Below are 25728 nucleotides of genomic sequence, written 5' to 3'. Positions count from 1 at the left end.
TTTTGGCAAAACAAATGACAATTTATGCTCCTCGTTACTGTTGTCGGAGATTAGATTAAGCCCTATTCGCAGGTTGGTATGACCTGTGGACCTTTGGTGATTTGTAATAATTGCGGAGGATGCGTGAGATCTTAATCCTGTACAAATGTGCCATGTCTCTAATCTGTAATGTAAGAATTCTGCTGCAAATTGCTAACTATATATCGCCAAACACAGATGTCTCGTGATAATCTTAGTCCCGTGCGAATCTGCATCTCAGTGTTTGTTGTTGTAATTGCACCTTTTCTATCTCTCTTTTTTTCCGTGTTCTTTTCTCTTTTAATCTCAGTCAATGTCAGTAAAATAGAGTCATTTACGGACTTTGCTTATCCCGTGTGTGTGTGCTGAGAGTAACACAGAGGTGGGGCGGAAGAGTATTTTCCGGGCTATTAGACGCGCTCTTAAGCTTCCAACCCCATCAAACCCCCCCCCCCCCCCCCGCAGAGCGCCCTATACAACAATCCACTCGAGTGTCCCAGCACGACTTCAGTAAACTACAAAGCCGCACCACCCGCATCGCACGCAAACACACACGGAGCAGACAGTGACCGCACAGCGAAACACACCCACAGACACACTCATCACTCCACGCCGACGAGGAACGGAACGGAGGAACGAACCGAAAAAGCGAGTGCAATGTGCCACTTCTAGACACAACTGAACAACTGAGTCACTGCGAACACACCGACAATCCAGCGATCCCAGACAGCACCCTCCCTACACGCCACAACTGAACAAAGCCCAGAGTCACCGTGAACGAACAAACAAACAAAACCACTGACCCATCACACTGTTGTGTTTCCTTTAAAGTCCGGTGCGGTTTATTTGTGAAAAAAGTTCAAAAATAGACCATTTAATGACAGTGCGTCTTATAATCCAGAGCTCCTAGTAGCCCAGAAAATACGGTAATTTGTACTTATCCCATGCAAATAGAGTTTTAGTTTTAAAAATTGTGATAGTCCTGGTTTAGTCTTAGTTTAGACCTGGTTTAGATCAAACTGGTCAAAAATAGGGACACTTGGGACATTTCTTGTAGAAAACTGGGACAAATCAGTGGTTTTGTATAAATCTGCTGGGACAGGGGACACAGGGCTCAAAACTGGGACTGTCCCGAGTAGGGATGGGCATGATAAGTCGATTAATCGATAATTGATCATTAAGAATTTCAACGATTATGTTCATTTTAATCGACAAACTGAATGTAGGTTGCTGTGTGTATCGTGACCAAACAGGTCTGTACATGTGTCTCTACATCAGAAGGAGCGAGACACAAACAGTCGGTCGGTCAGTCTGCAACATGTTTAAGCACAAATGTGTATTTAACGATGATTTGTACAAGAAATTCCACGCTTTCCGTTCCGGTCAGGACAAGTGTGAGTCCATGTGCACATTGTACAAAGCAGCACATATGTTTCTGTGTCCAGTGGGAAAAAGTTTTACCAGGTGAGAGTCACAATGTCGATGACGAGTCCCCACCTCCCTCCCCCCGTACGGTGTCCTGGTTTTGACAAAGGCAAATATGGTCACACTAACCTGTATTCCACTGAGTCATGTCTTTTAATCTGACAGAAATTGAACCACATCAGCGACACAAGAGCTGTAGTTTTATCTTCGCTTAGTTTATGCAAATTAGTGATGCGGTGTTAAGTTTTGTTTCTGTGAGAGTTGAACAAAACTGAATTACACATTATAATGTCAAACGGACTGATGTGGCTCTAGAGTGGTTATAGTTTATATGTCGTAAAGTTGAATTTATTTATGCAGATTAGTGCAGATACTAATAATAATGATGATCATTTTAATATTAAAAACGTTAATGATTTATCGATAATGAATCGTTAATTCTTCCGACGATCGATTAAGAAAATTTCATCGAATGCCCATCCCTAGTCCCAAGTAAATAGGGACGTCTGGTCACTCTAGTCACGCATAAAATGACAGTCAGAAGCCCGCATCAGCCTGCAGTTTTTCACTTAGTCGCTCTCACCTTTTTGCTGAAACAGGACCATGAACGCTCAATTTGATCACAAGCTTCTAAAAATGTGCTGTTTAGATCAATTTTCTATTTTTGGAGGGTTTTCGATTGTTCTTAAACTTTTTGGCTGTGCTCATTGTGTCACCACGACGACTTCTGAACATTTCATCGCAAGAGATACACGTAGAACACCCCCAGCGTGACGTCATTGCAAAGTATCAATCTCAACAGTTCAAACTCCCATTCGAACGTGTTTTCCTCAGCGCTAACCCGGGGGGCACTGCTCTCCCATGACCAGAGTCCAGCCCAGCCACACACACACACAAACACACACGCACACACACTCGTTCACACCGATCTCTCTATGCGTTCAGACTGTACTCCTGTTTGTAGCAGCAGGGGCGGCACACGGCGTTCACCAAACCATTACCGATCTGACACAGACAGATGATGAACTCGAGCACGGACAGACCCAGGAGCACGCACAGCAGGGTCACGTTCCACTCCACGATGTTGGCGGGCTGCGTACACCGGGACCAGCTCTCCGGCTCCAGAAGATACCTGACCAACACGGAACAGAACGAGACTCATCAAGCGGTAAAAATGAGAAGAGATGAAATGTTTTACAGTGAACAAGCCATGACGCTGCAGGACACGGAGGAGGAGGAGGAAGAGGAGGAAGAGGAGGAGGAGGGACACTTTTGGCTCTTCCTCTCCTCAAAATGCCCTGACACAAGATCTGCTCACCCTCCTCCTGACCCGTCATTCTGTCAAACTGCACCCACACCTGCAAATGTTCTGGAATTTTCCTCTGGATCAATCAAGTATCTCTCTTTCTTTCTCTCTCTTTTTCTTTCTCTCTTTCTTTCTGTCTCTTTCTTTCTCTTTCTCTCTCTTTTTCTTTCTCTCTTTTTCTTTCTCTCTTTTTCTTTCTTTCTCTTTCTTTTTCTCTTTTTCTTTCTCTCTCTTTTTCTTTCTCTTTCTCTCTTTTTTTCTTTCTCTTTTTTCTTTCTCTCTTTCTCTTTCTGTCCCTCTCTTTTTCTTTCTCTCTCTTTTTCTTCCACTTTTTCTCTTTTCTTTCTCTCTCTTTTTCTTCAGCTTTGTTGCTCTCTTTTTCTTTCTCTCTCTTTTTCTGTCATTTTCTCTTTCTCTTTTTTCATTCTCCCTTTTTCTTTTCCTCTCTCTTTTTCTCTCTCTTTCCCTTTCTTTCTCTTTTTTGCTCTCTTTTACATTTTGAGCAGAGCAGTGACATATGGATAGAAACAGGCAGGTGACACGGGACCCTCTATGAGAAAAGTGACAGAGTGCACCTTTGAATAAAGCGAGTGTGAGCGTTACCTCCCGGTTTGGTCGTCGAAGGGGTAACTCCAGCCGTACAGGCCAAAGCAGAGGGGCCCCTGGAACAGAGCGAAGCCCGAGATCACGAACGAGTAAGTGGAGCCGAGGAGCCCGATGACAGCAGCCAGCACAGAGCCACACATCTGACACAAAACACACACACTTCAAATCACAAACATGAACACAACATACAGTCAAGAACATTAAAGACTGTATATTATCTGTAAAATAAGAAGAATTGTTGTTGCATTTAATTGACCTCCATTAACTATCTGCTATTCTTAATTATTCTTATTTAAACAACTGTAAATAAAGGTTGAGAAGAAAGAGGATGGCAGAGGCTCTGATTTGCGGTCTATTTATTTTCACGTTTCAACTAATTGCGAGTCTTCATCAGAGTTGACAGAGTGAGCAGCAGCTGTGACTGTTTACAGAGGTCATGACCCCAGACACGTGATTATTAAAAACAAAATATCCATAAACATATACAGGTTGAATCCAAGTATACTGACAACATACTATTCTAACACAACATAAAAACACTGTTCAGTATAGTTTGGAGTATAGTAGTATAGAGTATATAGTAGTAGTATTTCCCTTAGGTTACACAGCACATTTGTTTAAGTTAAGTTAAAAGACAGCACCAGAAATTTTGTAAGACTTTTTTTTTTTAATCAAAATAACCAGATATTTTCAACATGTATATATATATATTATATATATATATAGAGAGAGAGAGAGAGAGAGAGAGAGAGAGATTTTAATAATCACATGTCTGGTGTCATGACCCCCTGCTCAATCTATCAGCCCTGATGGAGACTCACAAGTAATTGAAATGTGTTGGCGTAAGTAAGTTTTTATTTCTATAGTGCTTTTCACAGACATATGTCACAAAGACACTTTACAGAGCATTATAGATTCATTATTCTTCCTCTCCATACCCAGTGGTGATAAACTATTATTCTAGCCACAGCTGCCCTGGGGCATACTGATGAAGTGTGGCTGCCATGCCAATCAGCACCATCTGTCCCTGCAATCACCACCATCACACATGCACACACCAATTGCGTACTAGGCAATGTGGGTGAAGTGTTTTGCCTAAGGACACAATGACAGTTTTTTGCAACTGGTGCCCCCCTGTGGCACCTGATTTTCCCAGTGGTCTCCCATCCAAGTACTAACCAGGCCCGGTCTTGCTGAGCTTCTGAGATCTGACAGGATCAGGCTTTGACAAACCGGTCAAAGCCGGTATAGCATTAACATTAATAAATATACTGCAAATCAGAGCCTCTGCCATCCTCTTTCTTCAAGCCCTCTGCTCTGATGAGCACCTATATGCGAGAGTTTTGATCCAGTGCAGCACTCCAATATCGTCATTTGTTATTGTAAATAAAGGTATTGCAATTAAAACCAGCGCAATCAGAGATAACAACCTGGTCCCCCATGAGGCATCGGTGGGGGCAGTTCATCACCACGGAAGCAGTTTTTGAGGAGTCCAGCCCATACCCCGGTCATGTGTGTGCCAACTTGTGCGATGACTGGGTGAATATTTTAGGCCGCAGATGGTTCAGAAAATGCCGAAATTGACGATCCTTTATAATGGCGTGACTTTTCAATTGACCTGTGTGACCTCAAATGACCTCGGATCGTCACCAATCTTTTTTTTTTTTTGCGGCATCGGGCACGGGGGCTTGACCCACGTACCAAATTTGGTGACAATCAGTCCATAAATGGCAGAATTATTGTGGATGGACACACACACACACACATACAGACACACACAGGGTGAATACAAAACCTGTTCAACCCTTCAGGGACCAGGTAACCAGTTAACAGTGCGTTTGTAAAAAGCCCCATGAATAAGAGATGAAGTGATGCTCCTCAAGGAAATCCTGATGAATACATTTACAGACTGTTTAGGAGTGTCTATAAATCAGAAAATATTTTATTTCTTTATTGAATTAGTTTACTGTTATTTGAAAAAAACATAAGTTGTGATTAATTGAAAAGTTAATGCGTTGGCTTTAATATAAAACACTTCAAGACCTTAAATCTTGTCCAGGACATTATTCCACAGGTGGTGGTGGTGGTGAGCTATTATCATAGCCACAGCTGCCCTGGGACAGACATGAGGCTGCCAGTCTGCACCACCTGCCCCTCTGACCATCACCAAAAGTCACACACACATTGCATTCACATAGGCATGACAGTTTGTGCCACTGCTGCCCCCTTGTGGCACCCGGTATTCCCAACGGTCTGCCTTCTAACAAGAGCCAGCCTGTTTTTTTAGCTTTTGAGATCAAATGAATCTGTGCATTGATGAGCAGACTGTATGACCACAGGTTAACATGTTTTAGCCTGACTACCACATAAAAATAAACTACCAAAACAGCCACTTGTTACCAAAGTGAGGTAGACGAACACTAAAACAAATCATCAAGAAGTCCCCAAACCAGTCGTATAAAACAGGCCTAAAAGAGAGTTTGGGGAAAGTGCAGAGTGAGGCCGAGTGAGACAGAGGCGCACACACAGAGCTCTGCAGCTGGACTCTGAGCTGAGCGAGTGTGACCCAACAAAGAGACGCCTGTTTAAAAAGAGGATTATCATTCTGCTCCAAAACACTGCAGATAATCAGGCTTTACTCTGCTCAACTCAGGGACAGAAGAGCTGAGCCTGCACCCGCTCCACTCATGTTTACATCGTCCAGAGAATTCTATTACACATTTGACTTTTTGGTGGGAGATGCTGCTGTTTCTTGTGGTGACATAAAAAGGCTGATGGGGAGAAAATCAAACCAAAGTTAATGAACCATGTAGCTTGATTTGAGGCTGTGACAGATTTTCCTGAATAGATAAAAACATGTTTGTGGCCTACTATTTTATATAAAAGTATAGTGTAAAGGCCGCCACACACGACAGGATTTTTCAGTCTTAAACTATTTTTAAACATGCGACAAAAAGCGCACACTACAGATACAAGGAGAATCTTATGAGACTTAAATCTCCAATCACAAAGACTGCAGTGGGACATGTCTGCAGACCACAAGATATAAAGTTGTGAGCGTGATCGTGTCAGCTGTTTCCTGTCTACAGTAAAACCACTCACTCTGAGACTCTGAAGTGTTCAAAGATCAGAGCTCTGCACTTTTAGTTTAGATACAAGTCAAAACTGTGTTATTATTATTTGTGAAATGTGGTGCAAAACTTCAGATACATGATTTTTAAAGCATAAAAGATTGGAGATAAAGTCCACAGGAAGTAGAGTCACTGTCACTAATCTGCAGCTTCACCTCGATCCGTGCGCTGTGTGGATGTAAACAGACACATGAGAGGAACTACTCTTACCTTTTTACTTTTAAAGAACACATCAAACTGGATTAGGACACAGGACAGTTTCTATGGATAATGTGGATGAGATGCTGCACTTTAAATTTACCACTTTACGAGAGGTGAGTACTGTATTTTTCAGACTATAAGTTGCACTTTTTTTCATGGTTTGGGTGTTTCCTGCGACTTATACTCTGGTGCGACTTTAATTAAAATGTTCACACTGACAGCAGCGAGAGGCTCTAGTCTTGTGTGTGAGTATCTGCTGCTCCTGTTCCTCCTGTACCACTGTCACTTGGCTCTACTGCACATGTCTCCTGCAGAAAGAGCCTCTGTCCTGTCTGTATCATGTCAGTCGATCGCACCATTACTTCTGTACCACTGAAAATTTAAAATTTAAACAAACTTATGATTACAAGCTGCAAGTTGTGAAATCTGCAGCCAAAAACAGAAATCGAGCAGCAGAAAGAAAGTTTGGAGTGAGAGAGAAACTTGTGACACTGGAAGGATGCACCGTGAAACTTTCCTGAAGTCACTGGATGGATCGACAAAGCCTAAAGCCTATTATTATTACTATTTCTGGTCTCTGATTTTATAAAATTTCCCCCAAAGAGTGTGACTTATAGTCCAGTCAGACTTATATATGTTTTTTTTTTCTTCATTATGCATTTTTTGGCTGGTGTGACTTATACTCCGCCACTTGTAATAAAGTTGCCTCATTATTTTTGCTATTTCCTGAGTTTTTTGTGTTGTGTCTCTGTGTCCATCACTCCTCTGCAGACACATGCACGCACGCACACACACATGCACACACACATAACAAACACACACGAGGAGTGCAGTGGCTTCAAAATCACACACGAAGACACAAAGTCGGATCATGCCTCCCCAAATTCGGGGAGAAGCAAATCGCAGCCAAATCGTGGGCCAATTCTCCTGTAGTGTAGGGCAGCCTTATGTTTATGTCACATTTATATTTAAGATATAATGTATTTACATTTATCATGAAAAACAATAAGGAATCAAACATTTAAAAATCACATTGCATAACATTACAATTATTTGAACACTGAAATCAATTCATGTTTTTGCTTTGCTACTTCTGTTTTCTGTGATTCTCTATTTTATGTTCCATTTTTATGTGGCAGTGAACCAAAGATGGACTTCTATTGTAGTCTATCTATGGGTAAAAATACAACTGTACAACTCACCTTATGTAACAAATAATACTCCCTACAACTGTACTACAACTTACCCTTATGTGATGTGTAATCTACTTTGTCCAAATAATTTCCCTTGTGGATCAATAAAGTTTGTCTAAGTCTAAGTGTAAGTTTGTTGGTATATGATCAATGTTTGTGTCTCTCACCATGAGGCTCTGGTTCCAGCAGCAGTCACATTTCCCCAAAGTGATGAAGACCACAGCGGGCACCATCATCTGTAACACAAACACACACAGGCTGTTAGGATGCTGAACTCTCTCCCCTCTCTACCCACCAGGTGAGTACTCTAGTACTCATGTACTCATGGAATAAAAGCTTTGGTAATATTTTCATAGTGTCGTAGTTCTCAAGACCGGTCTTGGTCTTGAGACTGGCCTGTTTTTTTTTTGTTTGTTTGTTTGTTTTTGCAGTCTTGGTCTCATCTCAGACTCAACCACGTTTGGAGTCGGTCCTGTCTCAGTCTTGAAGGTGTTTGAACTAGGTCTTGTCTCGGTCTCGGGGTCTGACACTCAACAAGTGATAAAATGGAGATAGATTTATAAAAACATTGATATATATGTGCCAGAATCCCTGTAAAATACAAATAAATGTTGAAAATGACAAAGATGGTCTTGATTTGGTCTAAATGAGCTGTGGTCTTGGCTCGGCCTCGACCCTGAGAGGTCTTGGTCTTGTCTCAGTCTCGGGACCCTGTGGTCTCAGACTGGTCTTGGTCTCGATTAGTGCGGTCTTGACTAATGTATTCAAGACATTCAAAGTCACATTACTCCAAAATGAGTCGTAAGAATGTTTAAGGGCCAATGTTAGGCTATTTTAGTCAAGACGGCACCACCTAGTACCTCCCCTCAGTTTCATTTCTCTCTAACGACTAGGTCAGGAATCAGAATACACTAGACGTTTACAAGAACCCCAGAAGTTGTAGACCACACACCGGCCAATCAGCAAAGAGCTGAACCAACCCAGTTTGTGGTAGCAGACTGCATACGCTATCCTCCTTTAGACTTCCTTTCAAATACAAACTTTGCATTTTTTATTGCACCTTTAATTCGCAAGTTCATCTCACAGAAATGATAATGATCGTTGACAGACATGTTCATTCTCTGCTTTGTTTGCTGTTGTGCCGGCAGTCACTTGGACAGCACTGAGCGTTCTGGCACATTACACAAGTCACAACGAATAGCAGCGATTGGTTAAATTTTAAAAAGTACCCACCTATAGTTGAGCAAACTAATCCTAATGCTGCAAGGTCAGACGGTTTCCACGAAGTGAAACCGACTGATGAATCAGGCTAAGGCTATTTTCTGATCTACATTATAATGTCTTTTCCTCATTACAAACAGACCTTGGAGCTTTTATTTCATTCCACATGTTTAACACACAAACCCTGCATATTTAGACTGAGTTCTTCTCTCAAATTGAAAACACTCTTCCACCTTGTGATGTTATGTTGTAATACAGGAAGTGTCATGCAGTTTCACTTGAATCATTTGGATGATTTCAGTTCTGGAACTGTCAATTTCTACTGAACTAACGGTAAAAGGAGATTAACTTGAAAATGACTTCATGAACAGAACATTTTGAGCTTATTTTTTGAGCTGATGTAGACAGACTAATAATAAAGGGTTACTCAAACGTGTGTAAATGAAACAAAACACAACTCCAGATACTATAACACAACTTAAAGCTCACAAGAGTCTATTTTGTGTAATATAAAACCTTTAGGAATAATATTATACATAAACAGTTTGCAGATCAGACAGGGTTAGTCTGTTCTTCCCAAGGTTTACCATGTTTTTAGTTTTTTTTAAGGTTTTTGACAAGGGAGCATTACAAATATGATTAAAAGCTCATAAATAAAGTGGGAGCGAGAGACCAGTGTTTCAGCAACCCCCCAAAGTTTACAGCTCTTTTAAAACTGTCTCTCGCAAAGGAAATGCACAATAAATTAAATCAAACCCAGGGAGGCCAAAGTCTCAAGCAACATCATCGCTTCCTGTGTCAGAAAAACTAAATAAAACTGAAATATATGCCTCAAAACATTTACTCAATTACTATGGAGATAACAAAATCTTATTAGTTTTAGCAATGAACATTTGAATCACCAAGGAGACAAAAAATGTGACCTAAACAGACCCAAATTACAGCAGAAATGTGACAAAGTGAACCTTTAACACTGTGAAATGAATCTTAGTTGTTTTTATTTTTAAAATTGGAATTCAAGTTGAAATTCCAGTCTGAAATAGTTTACAGGAATGTTTCTGGAGGCCGGCCCTGACACAAACTCAAAATGTCCAAAAAAAAGTCAAGGGCAGTGGGTCAAAATGGCCTCCACACATCCTGTCTCTGCTCGTGACATCTGGGGAAGGAGGGAGGACGAAGAGAAGGAGGAGGAGGAGAGGAAAAGAGGAGGATAGAGGGTAAAAAGGAGAGGAAGAGAGGAAATCCAAAGTTTCAGTTGCCAAAGTGCTGCACATATAAAGATAACATTAAAAACAGTAAAAGGTATTTAAAAAAATAACCTCCGTTTAACCTCACCAATCCTAAAACACTAAAGCAGTAAAGTCAGATAAAAGAGCAATAACAAAATAAGATAAAATTTTAAAAAATGTAATAAAAAACACAGAGAGTCACACATCTCACGCGGTGTTAAAAGCTAGAGAATTTTGATGGCCTTTTTTTTGTTTGTTAGCGAAAAACACCAGATCCAATTCTAATAATGACCATTACTCACTGCTTTAAATAACTTTTATTATAAAAGCTCATTCAGAACTCATTTATAGTAGTATGCATTGCTTGTAAAATGGTCAAAAAATCATGTGTAACATTTCATTTAATAACATTTAATCATTTATTCTTGTTATAAGATTCTAACAAGACAAACTAAGTTTTTTTGCAAAGTTATTGTTTGCGCATACTCCAAATTAGATGTTCATTTATGTTACATGATTTCACATTCTTTTTTGTTTGTTTGTTTGTTTGTTTTTTTCCTCCCTCCATTTAACATTGCTCTGCAGCCTGGTTGAGTACACAAAAAATAGGCTAATAAAATTTAAGACCTTTTTGAAAAAAATAAGACTTGGACAACATAATTTAAGACTTTTTAAGGCCTTAATTTAGGAACATGAAATTTAAGACATTTTCAACACTTTGAAGACCCTGCGGCTGCCCTGAATATCAGTCCAGTCTGTGGAGACACTGGTCTGTCTGTCTTTTAAAAACATAAATGTTGATTGTTTTGTGTTGTCACTGTCCTCGTCTGTTTTAAAAAAATGGAACATGTGTTGAGATGAACTGAAAGATGAAATAAAAGATGAACTGAATTGAAATCATACATTTAAAAGAAAGGCATGAGAGTAAAAGTTGTTCTTAAGACGAGACTTAAAAATGAAGCAGGGAGAAATGGGTGAGAAGAAGAGATTAAAAAGAGGAAAACAATAACACTGAATTGGATTAATAGAACTCCTTTTCACCTTTAAACCAGGGGTGTCCAAACTTTTTTTCATCAAGGGCCACATATCTAAACACAGACGAAGCAGTGGGCTGATCGAGGGTCGTAGACTGGTGCTCAGTACAGGGAATAATTGACCCATCAGTCTTTATTTACATTAAGATCCTCAAAACCACACACTAAATATTAAATATTCGCTTTATAAGAGAGATTTTCAAAAACCTTGCAATAAAAAGTAATTTTTTCTTTGATGCAAGGTCATTTGGGTCAATTCTCCTGGAAGCCTGAGGGCCAAGAAAAATTTGTCTGAGGGCCGCATTTGGCCCACGTGACATAGTTTGGACATGCCTGATTTAAACACTTCACAGTGCATTTTTCCCTCCACACTAGGCAGTGAACAACTGTACTATTGTAGCCACAGCTGCCCTGGTCGACTGACAGCAGTGAGGCAGCCAATCTGCACCACCAGTCCCTCTTCACCTCCTCACACATCACATTCAGTCTAATGAAGTGAAGTGTCTTGCCAAAGGACACAACAACAGTTTGCACTAGAGACTGTTTAGCTTCAGATCAAACAGGATTGGGAAATGTCAAAACACAGGAGTGAAAGGACGGAAGAGAGAAGTGAAAGAGGAGAGAAGGGGAGTAAGATGGAGTGAATAAGGGGAAGAGAGGAGGAAAGGAGGGAAGAGAGAATAAGAGGAGGAGGAGTAGGGGTGTCAAATTATCGCGTTAATTGCGATTAATTAATTACAGTCATATTTAGCGCGTTATGTTTTTTAATCGCGTTAATCTCATTTTTAATCTCTAACTTTACTGTTTCTGTATGTGAGTTGCTTTATTATAAAACCTGTTTTTATGTGTTGTTGGGACAACAACACACACACACAAAAAAAACACATTTATAAATTTTTTTATTTCGGTAAAACCCACACAAAACGCACGCAGTAAGAGCGATGTAAACGTCATGTTAACGTTTACGGCGTCAGTCGCACAATGGACGAGGTCGAAGAGCCAGTAGAACAGAGTCAGCAGTGCACAGGTAAAAACGCATTCGTGTCTTGGAAATTATTCTCCCGACGTGAAATATAAAAGAAAATAACAAATATAAAATCGCCTACAACTTAAATGTCACTGGTGAAAACAACCTGCATAGACTCATGATGTCTGCACTACTGTCCTATAGTGACCTGCCACATGAGGGGACACGCACACAAACACACACAAACACACACACAAACACACACAAACACACACCTTCATCATCGTCATTAACCTGAGAACGCACGGACCACGTTTCCTTCCGTAGTTAATGCGCGGAGACCGACGTGCTCCCGTGAGCCGCGTGTGGATCGTGTTTTCTCGCGTACGCTGCGTAAACCGCGCTTCCTCCTGTGAACCTCTAAACCAGAACTAACACCAAGACTAAAACCAGGACTAACCCAGTCCAGGACTAAACCAGGACTAAACCAGGTCTAAACCAGGTCTAAACCAGAACTAACACCAAGACTAAAACCGGGACTAACCCAGTCCAGGACTAAACCAGGTCTAAACCAGGACTAAACCAGAGCTAAAACCAGAACTAAAACCAGGTCTAAACCAGGTCTAAACCAGGACTAAACCAGAGCTAAAACCAGAACTAAAACCAGGTCTAAACCAGGACTAAACCTGGACTAAACCAGGACTAAACCAGAACTAAGACCAGGTCTAAACCAGGACTAAACCTGGACTAAACCAGGACTAAACCAGAACTAAAACCAGAACTAAAACCAGGTCTAAACCAGGACTAAACCTGGACTAAACCAGGACTAAACCAGAACTAAAACCAGAACTAAAACCAGGTCTAAACCAAGTCTAAACCAGGACTAAACCAGAACTAACACCAGGACTAAAACAGGATTAATCCATTCCAGGACTAAACTAGGACTAAAGTAGGTCTAAACCAGGTCTAAACCAGGACTAAAAACCAGTGATCTCATATATAAATCATTTCTCTATCAATAATAATTTTTAATATGGTTAAGGAAAGACTGGACTTTTTATTGTCTTTAAGTAGACAAAAGTTATTATGTTCAGATTTCCTCGTCTTTGCTACTTTACAGCAAACAGTTTCTTATTCATGGAGACTTGGGCTCAACAGCCAATTTGGAGAGATTTGTTAAACAATAAATGACTTTATAAAGTCACTTTTTTTAATCTATAATCAGTCTTTTGATCTGCCACAATAATGTAATAATGAATTTAAATGAAAATACCTCAAATTGAAGCTTTTCTCAGCAGTTTTTAGGTGAGATTAAAATTAGATTAATTAGATTAATTAATTACAGATCATAATTAATTAATCTCTCAATTTTTTTTAATCGCATGACAGCACTAAGGAGGAGAGGAGAGATTATGGAAGAGGACAAAAAACAAAAGTATAGAAGGGAAGGATGAGAGAAGCAAAGATTTGGGGAGAAAAAGAGGAAAGGAGAGATAGAGGACAAGAGGGGGAGAGGAAGAGAGATTGGAAAGAGGAGTGGAGGGAGGAAGAGTAAAGAAGGAAGGCTGAGGAGGAGAAAAAGAGGAGAGGAGAGAAAGAAGGGGGAAGGAAGAAAGGAAGGACAGAGAAGGGGAGGAGGAGGTAGGTATGGAAAAGGGAAAGATGAGTGCAACGGAAGAGCAGGGAAAGAGGAGAGAAGGAGGAAAGAAGGAGGAGAGAAGAAAAGGGGGAAGGGAAGAGCAATGAGATTGAGGAAGGGAGGAGGAGTAGAGCAGGAAGGCATAGAAGGAGAAAAAGAGAAAAGGAGAGGAGAGAGGGGTGAATTCGGAGGGGGAGAGGAAGAGGAAGAGAGGACGGACAGAGGAATGGAGAGGAAGAGTAGATGAAGGGATGAGAGGAAGAAGGTTGAGCAGAAGAAAAAGAGGAGAGGAAATCGTGGAGAGAGGGGAGAGGAGGAAAGGTATAGAGAGAAAGATGAGTGCAGCGAAGAAGAGGGGGAAAGGAAGAGCGATGAGGCAGAGGAGGTGAAGGGAAGAGGAGAGGAAGAGGAGAGGAGGGGGAATGGAAGAGCAATGGGATAGAGGAGGGGAGGGGAGGAGGAGAAAAAGAATGAGGGAAGGAAGCACACTCAAAATAGATTTCTCAGAGGACTGCTCTTTAAACTTTGACTCGAATTCACTTTGTCAACTTCACACAAACATGAAAAACAAGTTGTTCTGCCTCAGCTCACTCGGGTCAACAAGTAACAGAAAACAAGGTGGAAACTGGAATAAATGAAGTCAGAATTTAATGAACAAGGATGTAAAAGACAAAATAAAATACAGGGTGTCCCAAAAAATTTGACATCATTTCGCAGGCCAATAATTTTGTCAGTTCTTGTTGAAATAGCCTAGAATTTTCACAGAATGTAAAGAAACAGATCAAGATTTTATATTTAATATTTTATTTTTGTTTTGTTTTCAGGTTAAGCCATTCACTTTTAAAGAGAAGTCAATTTGTGTCTTGGAATCTGCTCACACACACTTACCCAAGACCAGAGGTGGGACCAAACTGTGGTTTCGCAAGTCTTTGACCTCAAGTCCGAGTCAAAATAAAATATGGACGCATGGTGACCCTCGACAGGTCAGAATCCTCCGGTGGAATTTGCTGTTTAACCGTCCGATTGCAGAGTTGTTGACCTGGTTTATGTTTTATTATCGTATCTTATCTCGCAATATCTTCAGAAAGCGGTGCCATTATTCAACCCCAAACACGAGAGCTGTCAGTTGAAAGGAATTATAAAGCTGTCAGTTAATTATAAATCTGTTTATTGTTCGATAATCAAGAAATGCGTGGGTAGCTTCTGAAAGTTAAGAGCTTATAAACAAATCTGGATCCTTAGAATGCAGAAGGTAAGTGAGGAATAACTTTGGACCACTGCAAACAGCTTTAAAATGACAGTGTGTGGAGCCAATCCCAAACTAATAAAGATGAGATTCAGCTTTTGTGGATCGTAAATTTGGACATTTCTTTCAAAAACAGTGAATCTCCCGTAGAAAAATGAAATCAGAAAACCATAACGTTGTCAAATTTTAGAACGTGAACCCAACCTCTTCACTCCTCCAGCTGCGAGAGACTTTTGCTCCACTCATACTGACTTCCTGACAGCGAGTCCGGAGAATAACACACTTTTCCAGACAGGTTCGGACCACGTGCATTTTCCATGAATCCCAAATGTTCCCCCTGTCGATGGTAGATCCTGGTTTGGATGTTTCCTTTTCCTTTAGCTCAGGTGTAGAGAAAAACACATTGCGCTAAATCAAAACAAAGAGCTCAATCCAGTTGTGTTGACTTGACTTACACTCTGGGGGATTCTGCATGTGTGTCTATGGTAAAATGTCCAGCCAAAACACAAAATGGATTTAAAGAGGTTCAAGGTTCTTTATTTTGTCATTCAAACATGTGAGAGAAACACATGACAGAACGAAATGTGCTCCCCGAGGCCCAGTGATCCAGAAAGAGATAAAAAACAATAATAATAAGCAATGTTAAAAAATAAATACATTTAAAACAACAACATTTAGCAGTTCCAATGAACAAGTAGTAAACGTGGCAAGATAGAGAGAGAGGCAACCAAAGCAGGAAGTCAGTGTGCACTGCTCACAAGTCTGACAGCCTCAGGAAAGAAGCTGAACTTCAGCCGAGAAGTTCTAGCTTTAATGCTCCTCAGTCTCCTCCCAGAGGGCAGAGGAACAAACAGGTGGTGGGAGGGTGCGAGGGGTCCCCCATGATCCTGGAGGCCCGTCTTCTACAACGCTCCTCATAAATTTCACAGATGGGTGTAAAGTCACATCCAGTGATCTTCTCTGCTGCTCTGACCACACGCTGTAGATCTGTCCTGTCCTGGGCTGAGCAGTGGCCGTACCACACTGTGATGGACTGGGTCAACACACTTTCCACTCCACATCGATAAAAAGACATGAGAGCAGGGAGGCCTAGTCCAGCAGCCTTGAGTCTCCTCAAAAAATACAGACGCTGGTGGGCCTTCTTAACAATGCTCTCTGCATTAGTGGACCAAGTGAGTCTGTCGGTGATGTGCAGACCCAGGTATTTCCAGCCGGACACCCTTTCAACTTCTGTGCCCATGATGTAGAGAGGCGACAGTGAACAGCTGTTCCTCCTAAAATCCACTATTAATTCTTTTGTTTTTGAAAGGTTCAGACAGAGGTTGTTCTCTCTGCACCAGGTCTCCAACAGCTGTACCTCCTGTCTGTATGCCTGCTCGTTGTTTTCCGAGATTAAACCCACAACAGCAGTGTCATCTGCAAATTTAACAATCTGACAGGTCGGGTGAGAAGCCACACAGTCATATGTTAGCAGAGTATACAGCAGGGGGCTCAGGACACAGCCTTGGGGGGAGCCGGTGTTGAGAGTGGTTGGTGAGGAGAAGCAGCCATTAATCCTAACAGTCTGCTCCCTGTTAGTAAGAAAGTCCAGCACCCAGTTGCAGAGTGATGGTTGGAGTCCAAGCAATTGCAGTTTGTTTATCAGGGTCTGTGGTATGATGGTATTGAATGCCGAACTAAAGTCCAGGAAGAGAAGTCGGACATATGTGTCCCGCTTCTCTAGGTGGGTGAGGGCCTGATGGACAACAGCCGCCACTGCGTCAGATGTAGACCGATTCTCCCTGTATGCATACTGATGAGAATCCACACTGATGTCAATTATGCCCTTTATATGTGTCATCACTAGCCTTTCCAGACATTTCATGACTATAGATGTTAATGCCACAGGACGATAGTCATTCAAACAGTTCACAGTGTTAGTCTTTGGAACAGGGATAACAGTGGCTCTTTTTAGACATGATGGTACTAGGCTCTGCGAGAGTGAGATGTTAAAGATATCAGTCAACAGAGGAGTCAACTGGTATGCTGCATCCCTCAGAACCCGACCAGGGATGCCGTCAGGTCCAGCTGCCTTCCGTGGGTCAATCCTCAGCAGTGTCTTCCTCACCTCTTCAGCACTCACTCTGAGTGGACAGTCACCTGATGTGATAGCGAGCTTGGTGCAGGGGGAGGCGTTAGTGTCTTCAAAGCGGGCATAAAAAGAATTCAAGGCATCAGGTAAGGAGGGATCAAGTGAGGAGACGCCCTCCTTCTGAGTTGTATTCAGGATAGTCTTAATTCCCTTCCTAGTCTTAATTAATTAAAGAGCGCATTTTCAGGAGCCTGTGATCAATGCGAGCGTTCATGGTCCTTTTAGGAGTTTGATTTTCAACCAAAAACTTGAAAGTAGAGTTTGTGAAATTATCTTATTTGAGAGAGACTTGTTTAACAGCACAAATCAGACCACGTGTCATGATGAGTTAATTTTCTGAATTAAACTGTTTGGAATTAAAATATTCTCCTTCAAGTTTACATGGAAATAATCATTCTGAATTGAGGTTTACATGGAAAACACATTAAATCGTCTTTATTTAATTCCACTCAGTGTCTGGGGGTGTGGAAGGTTCTGATTGGACAGAGACAGGAAGAAACCACGCACTTCAGCTGCTACCGGCTTTTCTGTCGATCCAAACTTTTTCCGCAGTGGTTTCAATGATAATTGTGCAGCAGCTGGAGAATTCTCTCATCACGCTTTATGTCTGTCAGCTGAGGAGGAGAAGGGAAGAGTGTCGGAGAAGGAGGAAGAAGACAAAGTGAGTGTGAGGCTGCTCTACCTCAGCCCACTCCCACATCCCGCTCACAAATTCAAAGAGACGTGAATAAAAGTCCGAAGCCAGGACTGGTGGAGCCGGATTATCTGGATCGCGTCAGAACGAGCATGATCTGAACAACCGACATTATTTTTAAGAAGAATAAACCTGAAACATGTTTGAGGAATAAATTAATTCAGCTTTAAAATCTGAATAATCCACCCACTCACTTCGGAATTAAGTTTAATTCCAAATAATCATTTTCATTAAGAATTCTGTGTTTACATGTTTTTTTAAAAGCTGAATTATTTTTATTCAGAATTAAAGCTCTCATGTGGCAGTTGTGTTAAAACAAAGATGAGATTAAAGTCTAACTTGAGTAACAGAGCTTCAGACGGAGTAGTGCGTTGAGTTAGCACCACACCCCCTGAGTAGTCCTAAGAGATTTCAACATTGTAACCTGTTTAGTTTAAAGTGGAGCTGGAGGACAGCTCAGATTTCTGTGATGGAATTGAGTAATTAAGTGTCAGACGGTTTATGGTTGATATCTGTGTAATCTCTGGACCTGTCCTCGTGTCACTGGAGCCAGACCCAAACTAAAGATAAGGAACTATGACATCATCTGAAAGTGAGTGTGATCTCCTGACGACAAGGAAACACACGCACTTTCACGTACTCCACTCACATTACCTCTACTGCAAATCTTATCATTAAGATACACTACATGCAGGTCATTATCTCTCCTTACCCTCTCTCTTTGCTCTCTCCCTCACCCCTCTACTCTTCTTTTTTACTCCTCTTTCTCCCCTCCTCTCTCTTTCCCTCTCTCTCTTACTCTCCCTCACCCCTCTCTCTCCTGTCTCTCTTCTAGCCTCTTTCTCTCTCTACCTCTCTCCCCTCTTTCCTCTTTTTGACAGACAAAATAAGGTCTGTGAAAAATCAAAAAATCTCCTGTCTCTTTCTCTCTCTCTCTTTCCTCTTCCTTCTCTCTCTCCTCTCCCCTATCTCTCTCCTCTTCTCTCTCTTTCTTTCCTCTCCCCTCTCTCTCCTTTTCTCTCTCTCTCTTTCCTCTTCCCCGTCTCTCTCCTCTCCCCATCTCTGTCGTCTTCTCTCTCTCTTCCTTCTCTCTCTCCTCTCACCCATCTCTCTCCTCTTAGCTCTCTCTTCTCTCTCTCTCTCCTCTTCTCTCTCTCTTCTCTTCCCTCTCTCTCCTCTTCCCTATCTCTCTCCTCTTCTCTCTCTCTTTCCTCCTCCCTCTCTCTCCTTTTCTCTCTCTCTCTCTTTCCCCTTCCCCCTGTCTCTCTCCTCTCCCCATCTCTTTCCTCTTCTCTCTCTCTTCTCTTCCTTCTCTCTCTCCTCTCACCCATCTCTCTCCTCTTAGCTCTCTCTTCCCTCTCTCTCCTCTCCCCCATCTCTCTCCTCTTCTCTCTCTCCTCTCTTCCTCTCTCTCATTGCAGTGTTAGGAAAGTAATGAATCACTCTCACTCTCTCCTTTCGTGTCCTTCTTTCCCCTCCTCTCTCACCCTCTCTCCTCTCTTCCCTCATCCCTCTCTCCTCTCCTCTCTCTTCTCATCCCTCCCTCCTCTCCTCTCTCTGGTCTTAAAGTCATATCTCTGCATCATTATATCTTTTATATAATGAACCATGGAGCTGATTATGCACACAAACCCTCTCCTCTCTCCTTTCCTCTCTCGTTCCCTCTTTCCTCTCCCATCACCCCTCTCTCTCTGTCTCTCTCTCTCTGTCTCTGTCTCTGTCTCTCTCTGTCTCTGTCTCTCTGCTCTCTCTCTCTCTCTCTCTCTCTCTCTCTCTCTCTCTCTCTCTCTCTCTCTCTCTCTCTCTCTCTCTCTCTCTCTCTCTCTCTCTTTCCCTTGCGTAGCGTGGAGCTGATTACACACAGAGACTCTCATTGTTCACAAACAACAAACAAGTCCCGTTGCTGTGAGGGAAGTTTTAGTTTTTCTGTGACAAAACAAGAATGCAGCAACAGCGGAGAAACCAGGGACTCCGGAATGAGCCTCTTTGTCCATGTTCACTCTCTCTGATGTCATTTACCATCAAAGAAAATTCACTGATACTCACACTCACACTGACACTACTCACACTTCTCTGTTCATGAAAAAGTCAGGGCCGTTACCATGGCAATTCACAATTAAAAACAAAATATTATTTCTTTAAAGAGCCAACCATGCCTGAAACTGCAACATAAAACAGGAGGCTGAGAGACAGAGCTGGAGCTAAACTACAGGGGGTGCTAAGTACAATACTAAAGTGCACATTTTATGTATCTGTATATTACGTAAGTACATTTTACAGTGGATACTTACTCAGACACCCAAATGATGCAACCAATGTTTTGTGTTTTTGTTGATTTGGCAGTTTATTGTTCATACTTTCAGACACGGATAGAAAAAGGCTACTTCTGTATGACAATCATAATGCAAGTTAGACATTATGATGTCCCCGGACTTCTGCTTGAGGAGACTGTCTCTAGCTGGACCTCCTCAAATAGTATAGTAGCATAGATAAAGACCAGCCTGATTCATCAGCCGGTTTCACTTTATGGAAACCGTCTGACCGTTTGCTCGATGGCAGGCGGGTACTTTTTTTTTATTTAACCAGTCGCTGTTATTTGGTCGTGATGTATGTAATGCACCAAATCCTGTAGGAAGTAGGACAATAACGTCTTTCCCCTTGATAAAATTCATCAAACATTCTCTTTGTTCCGGCTTTAAATCCTCGATCTCGGGAATCAACACAGAATGTCTGTTTTCGTCTGCATCCATCTCGACGCTTTGTTTACTGCTGTGCTGTTCCACAAAAGGGACCCAGACAGAAGCGACGAGTTTGACGTCATGGCTTCACATCTCACAGTTGATTGGCTAGTGTGCGATCTACACGTTCCGGGGTTCTTGCAAACCCTCTAGTGTATTCTGATTCCTGACCTAATCGCTGGAGAGAAATGAAATAGAGCAGAGACATTAGGTGGTGCCAGTATGGCTACTTAAAGACTGTCTGGTGTCCAAATTAGATGAGTACACATGTCAGTACTATACAGTGGGGGGAGGTAAGTACAAAAGTAAAAGTACAATGCTTAAGTAAAATTTGTATGTATCTGTAAGTACATTTCACAATGGATACTCTTTACTTTTACTTTACAACATTTGAGAGTGCGTATCATCACTTCCTACTCCACTACATTTTAGATCAGACTGAAAATAAAAAGTAAAAAGTAAAGTAAGAAATACTCTCCTTTATGGTCTGAGACCTGCTGAAAAGGCTGAGACTTTATTTTTTTTAGAAAATTTAATGAGTTTCCATCTCAACTTTGAGTAAAATAAAACACACAAAAGCATCTAGAAAAATTAACAAATCGATTGAATCACTTAAATATATATTCTATATTCTTTTTCAAAAACTTTGCAAAATATGTTTACTTTTTTCTCTTAAAATCAATTTTTAAACTGGTACTTTAATACTTTTACTTAAGAAAATTTTTTCATGTGATACTTTAACTTTTACTTGCGTAACTTTTTACCTTTGTATCTGTATTTTTACTTAAGTAACACCATTAAGTACTTCATCCACCACTGAAGGCATGTATAGAGGCTTAACAAATACTTCTGTAATTATCAAGCAGGGCCCTTCTTTGTGTGCGGTGAGGGTGTGAATCTGCGTAACGCCTTTTCCTGTGGACTGTGCAGCTCTCAGTCAGTTCAATGTTTGGAGTTTTGTATTTTGAATGAAATTTAGTTTGATGTTATCTATCTTCATTGTGTCCTTGATGTCCAAGATTTCTTCATTTGGAGACAATAAAGGCTCATGTTATTTTATCTATTGTGTCCAAATGATTTTCCTTGTGGATCAATAAAATTTGGTCGTCCCAAGTCCTGGACGTGCAGCTCCTGGAGAGATGGTCACCTCCTCACTCAGCAGACCCACAGTGCTCTATCATATAACACACTATATCCACCTATAGATGCATCAAGAATGTCGGATTTCCGGTCATCGCGCAATTCATACTGGGAAGGATTTTCCGAAAAAAACACACAATTAACGATGTCCGAATCCCAAAACTAAAATATGACAATATCAGAACCAGAAACAAAAGTGATATGGTTCAAAAGACTTGAAAAGATCGGCTTTGTCAATTAACTCATCCCACTGGGAAAACAAACATGGTGGTTTGATGCTCACTTTTTCAGAAAATCTTTCCCAGTATGGATTGCACAATGACCGGAAGTCTGACGTTCTTGATGCATCTATTGTTCAACATGATAGATGGAACAATCATTTTGATGGGTACTTTTTCTTTATACTAATGGGAAATGCTTCTGTTATTTTTCTGAACTATGATGAGATTTGAGCTGTAGAAGGTTGGATTATGACTTATTATAGTTACAAAGTCTTTATGTTTTATGGTTTGCTTTCAGTATTATTGTTTATCATCTATATTTACTTCAGCAATATATGGCACTTCAAAATGTGTTATGACAGCGCGATGGACGAGGTGACAATGGACTCAGAGACAGGTTTTTATCACGTCCTGACCACATTTTCACTGCTCGTCATATCTCAGAAGAAAACAGTACCCGGCCCCGTGGAGAGCCGGAGCTGATATCAGTGTTTACAAAGTTTTGTCTCATAAAGACACCACAACTGATATTTTGCAGTGACATCGCGCCGGTGTCCTACATGCGTCTCTATGGTGGAATGTTCAGCAGTTCAGACAAATTAGGTGATGAAAGATGAAATGTAATGATTTTGACAAAGATTTTAGCTGATTTTAAGTGGTTCAATTGATTTCTTATTTTTTCTATCCGTTTTTGTGTTTTTGTGTTTGTGTGTTTTGTTTGCTCAAAGTTGGAACAGAAACTCAAATTAAATGTGTTAAAAAAATAAAGTCTCAGCCATTTCAGCTGGTCTTAAACCATAAAAAGTACTTCTTACTTTTCAGTCCAAGCTCTTAAAAGTAGAAGAAAGTACAAATACACCTAAATACACCTAAAAATTTTACTTAACTAGTGTACCTTTACTTTTGTACTTCATTACGTTCCACCGCTGTAGAGTCCTTAGGTGTGTACTCATCTAATTTGGACCCCAGCCAGTCTTTATGTCATCTCTCTGGAGGAGCAGGACTTCCTTTTGAAAACCATTGTTCTGTCATTTCCTCCCTTTCTTTTTAAAGTGGCAAAGAGAAACATGCACAGTTCACATATTTGCTGCTGTTTAATTAATTAGACCTTTTTGGGACATTTCAGAACAATGGTCTGTATTGAAATTTGAATTTAATTTGAATGTAGATAACAGGTAACTATACGTGTTTAGGAAGGACTCTTAGCATTGAAAGCAGTAAAAATCTGAATTGTAACCAGGCATTTAACTCATCAGATATTGAAATCATATTTTTAGTCTTTCAGAATCCAAAGAGTTAATCAAAAGGCCCATATTTCAAAATTTTCTGATCTATGATATAATGTTTCCTCATCACAAAATGGATTTGTGTTTTAAGTTTTTCTCTCAAACAGAAAACACCCTGTTCCATCATGTGGTAATAATGTGTTTTTAAACTTCATACACCTTCACTAGAATCATTTGGACAATTTCAGACTGTGGGCCTGTTTACACGAGAACGATTGCGAGTAAAATGATGAAATGTTTTATGGGAAGTGCCTTTCGTTTAGACGGTGACGGTGTTTTTGGGGCTTAAAAATGCAAAAATCTGAAACCACCCTCCAAAGTGTAAAAGTTGAATACGCTCCGGAAAAATGGAAAACTCTAGTCAGATCTGCTCACGTCGCGTACAAGTTTACGTCACATACATCACCACCTAACGTCACCACTGAGCCGCCTCTCATGCATACACAATCCAATTCCACACACTTTTACATCACTGTATGCACGTAGATTTCCTCCTGAAAACGCTTGTCTAAACGCGGAATAAAAAGTGAAGACATGACACCACTTCTGCGTCTTCTGTTCAGACCGTCGTCATATAAACGTAGCCCAGTAATAAAGAGTTACTCAAACATGTATAAATAAAACAAAACACAACTCCAGGTCTGTTTTTGATGAGATAATGACATTATAACATGACTTAAAGCTCACAAGAGACCATTTTGCGTAATATAGAACTTTTAACGACCACACAACAACTTGAGAAGACAATTTAATCAATATGATGTTAGATTCTTTCTTCTGACCCCATCTACAACTCATAAATTATTAGGGATGTAACAATAACCAAAATATTGTGATATCGTATTGCTAAAACTCTCATAATTATATCAAAAGCTGTCACAATATATATCGAATTAGAAGTTTCTTTTAGTTAAATGCATTATTTTATAGTAGCAACAGCTAAAACCATCGGGAACTACATATCCCATGATTCATTTCAGCGTAGACAACATGAAGAAATATGTTTTTTACTTGAATTCGTGGGATTATGATGGTAATGATTTGCAAGTCTTGTCCAGGTATTTTAAAAGCAAAAAGTATCCTGTCTACATCCAAAATATCGTGATAATATCGTATCGTGAGATTTGGATACCGTTGTTGTTGTTGTGTCAATGGGCAAGACATTTCATTATGACATTAAGACTTACAGTCTTAAGGAAACCATATTAATTTGCCAGGAAGTCACTAACTCTATTTCAAGAATGCTCTTTTAAGATTTAATTTTACATCTAGTGATGTTTTCCAAATCCACAAATGTATGTTTGAGGGGTCCGTCACCTGCTTGTTTCTATGGAGATGTCATTGTTCTGCTTGGAATGTTCCACAGTATGACATTAATTAAACAGCTCTACTTTATTAATTACTTTATTTATTAATTACAGGTGGTTTTTTTAGGTCAAAAATACCCAGAAAAACTACATTCTGAGTGTGAGCCACGTCGCCTCTCTACAGATCTGACTTGTAACTTGGTCTGGTTTGGTCTCGACAAAGAAAGAAAGGTTTAATTCATGATATATTGTGAAGAATCTCAGAGAAAGCAATAACATCTCCATGGAGAAAAGTGTTTAACAGAGCCTCCACTAGAAAAATTACACACTGCAGCTTTAATTCACTGCACTAAATGGTTGAATTATCAGAAAACATAGAAACTTGAAGTAAAGTCTTATCACTCACCAGCACTCCTCCGCCTCCTAACCCTCCGAAGTACCAAATATACTGGGATATTTTGTTTTCTTCCATGTAGCTGATCGTCCCCATTGGAAACAACAGGAGCAAATTGGCCACTATGGAACACAAAGCCAGAGGGACCAGGGCCATGCCGAGAGACCGCGCGAATCCCACCGAACAGCACATCTTTGGGGGGGGGCTACAAGTCCAACAACGTCCCGGGGAAGAGCAGGGTCCAAGCAGCAGCTGGGAGAGAGGAAGCCAGAGAATGAGAGGGTTTGTGAGGGAGTGTAAGGGAGTGTAAGGCAAGGCCCCCTTTAGTCTACAGACAGGAAATGCACGAGAACGACTGGACCAATGGGTGAAGAGGTCTGAGAGATCTAGCCTGGAGGAGTTAGTTCCCATAGCCTCTTATCCTCACGCTTCCTACAAAACAAGAAACAAAATTATCGCTGTGACATTATTTCCTTGACATATTAAAGCTTGTGGTGATCTTAAAAGTCTTACATGACGCACATTTGACTCTTGTGAGTGTTAAGCCATGTTGGAATGTTCTTATCTCCTCTGAAACATACTTGGGTTTGTGTTTTATTTC

General features: G+C 40.8%; 1 protein-coding gene across 2 annotated transcripts; it reads right to left on the bottom strand.

The window, feature by feature from the left end:
* Positions 1-485: 485 nt before the first annotated feature.
* Positions 486-25728, bottom strand: tm4sf18 (transmembrane 4 L six family member 18). Of its 2 annotated transcripts, none has more exons than XM_020925221.2 (5): positions 25650-25728; positions 25140-25559; positions 8048-8116; positions 3353-3495; positions 486-2575 (listed from the first exon to the last, which is right to left on the bottom strand). In XM_020925221.2, the coding sequence occupies exons 2-5, from the start codon at positions 25536-25538 to the stop codon at positions 2377-2379; spliced, it is 810 nt and encodes a 269-aa protein (XP_020780880.2). In that variant the 5' UTR covers positions 25539-25559; positions 25650-25728; the 3' UTR covers positions 486-2376. The 2 variants fall into 2 exon arrangements, with proteins under 2 accessions (XP_020780880.2, XP_055020822.1); XM_055164847.1 differs by having other exon boundaries at positions 25641-25673.

This window comes from Boleophthalmus pectinirostris, unplaced genomic scaffold (genome assembly GCF_026225935.1).
Source record: "Boleophthalmus pectinirostris isolate CB_2022bp ecotype Guang Dong unplaced genomic scaffold, ASM2622593v1 HiC_scaffold_7, whole genome shotgun sequence".
Taxonomy (NCBI): Eukaryota; Metazoa; Chordata; class Actinopteri; order Gobiiformes; family Gobiidae; genus Boleophthalmus; species Boleophthalmus pectinirostris.
This window is presented reverse-complemented; position numbering and strand designations above follow the sequence as displayed.

Excerpts from the sequence above, each read along its gene's own strand:
- tm4sf18 (XM_020925221.2), bottom strand. The coding sequence starts at position 25,538 with ATGGGAACTAACTCCTCCAGGCTAGATCTCTCAGACCTCTTCACCCAT. Across the intron at positions 3,496-8,047 it reads GCTGGAACCAGAGCCTCATG|ATGTGTGGCTCTGTGCTGGC; the intron begins GTGAGAGACACA and ends GTTTTGTGTCAG. Across the intron at positions 2,576-3,352 it reads TTCGACGACCAAACCGGGAG|GTATCTTCTGGAGCCGGAGA; the intron begins GTAACGCTCACA and ends CGTGTTGGTCAG.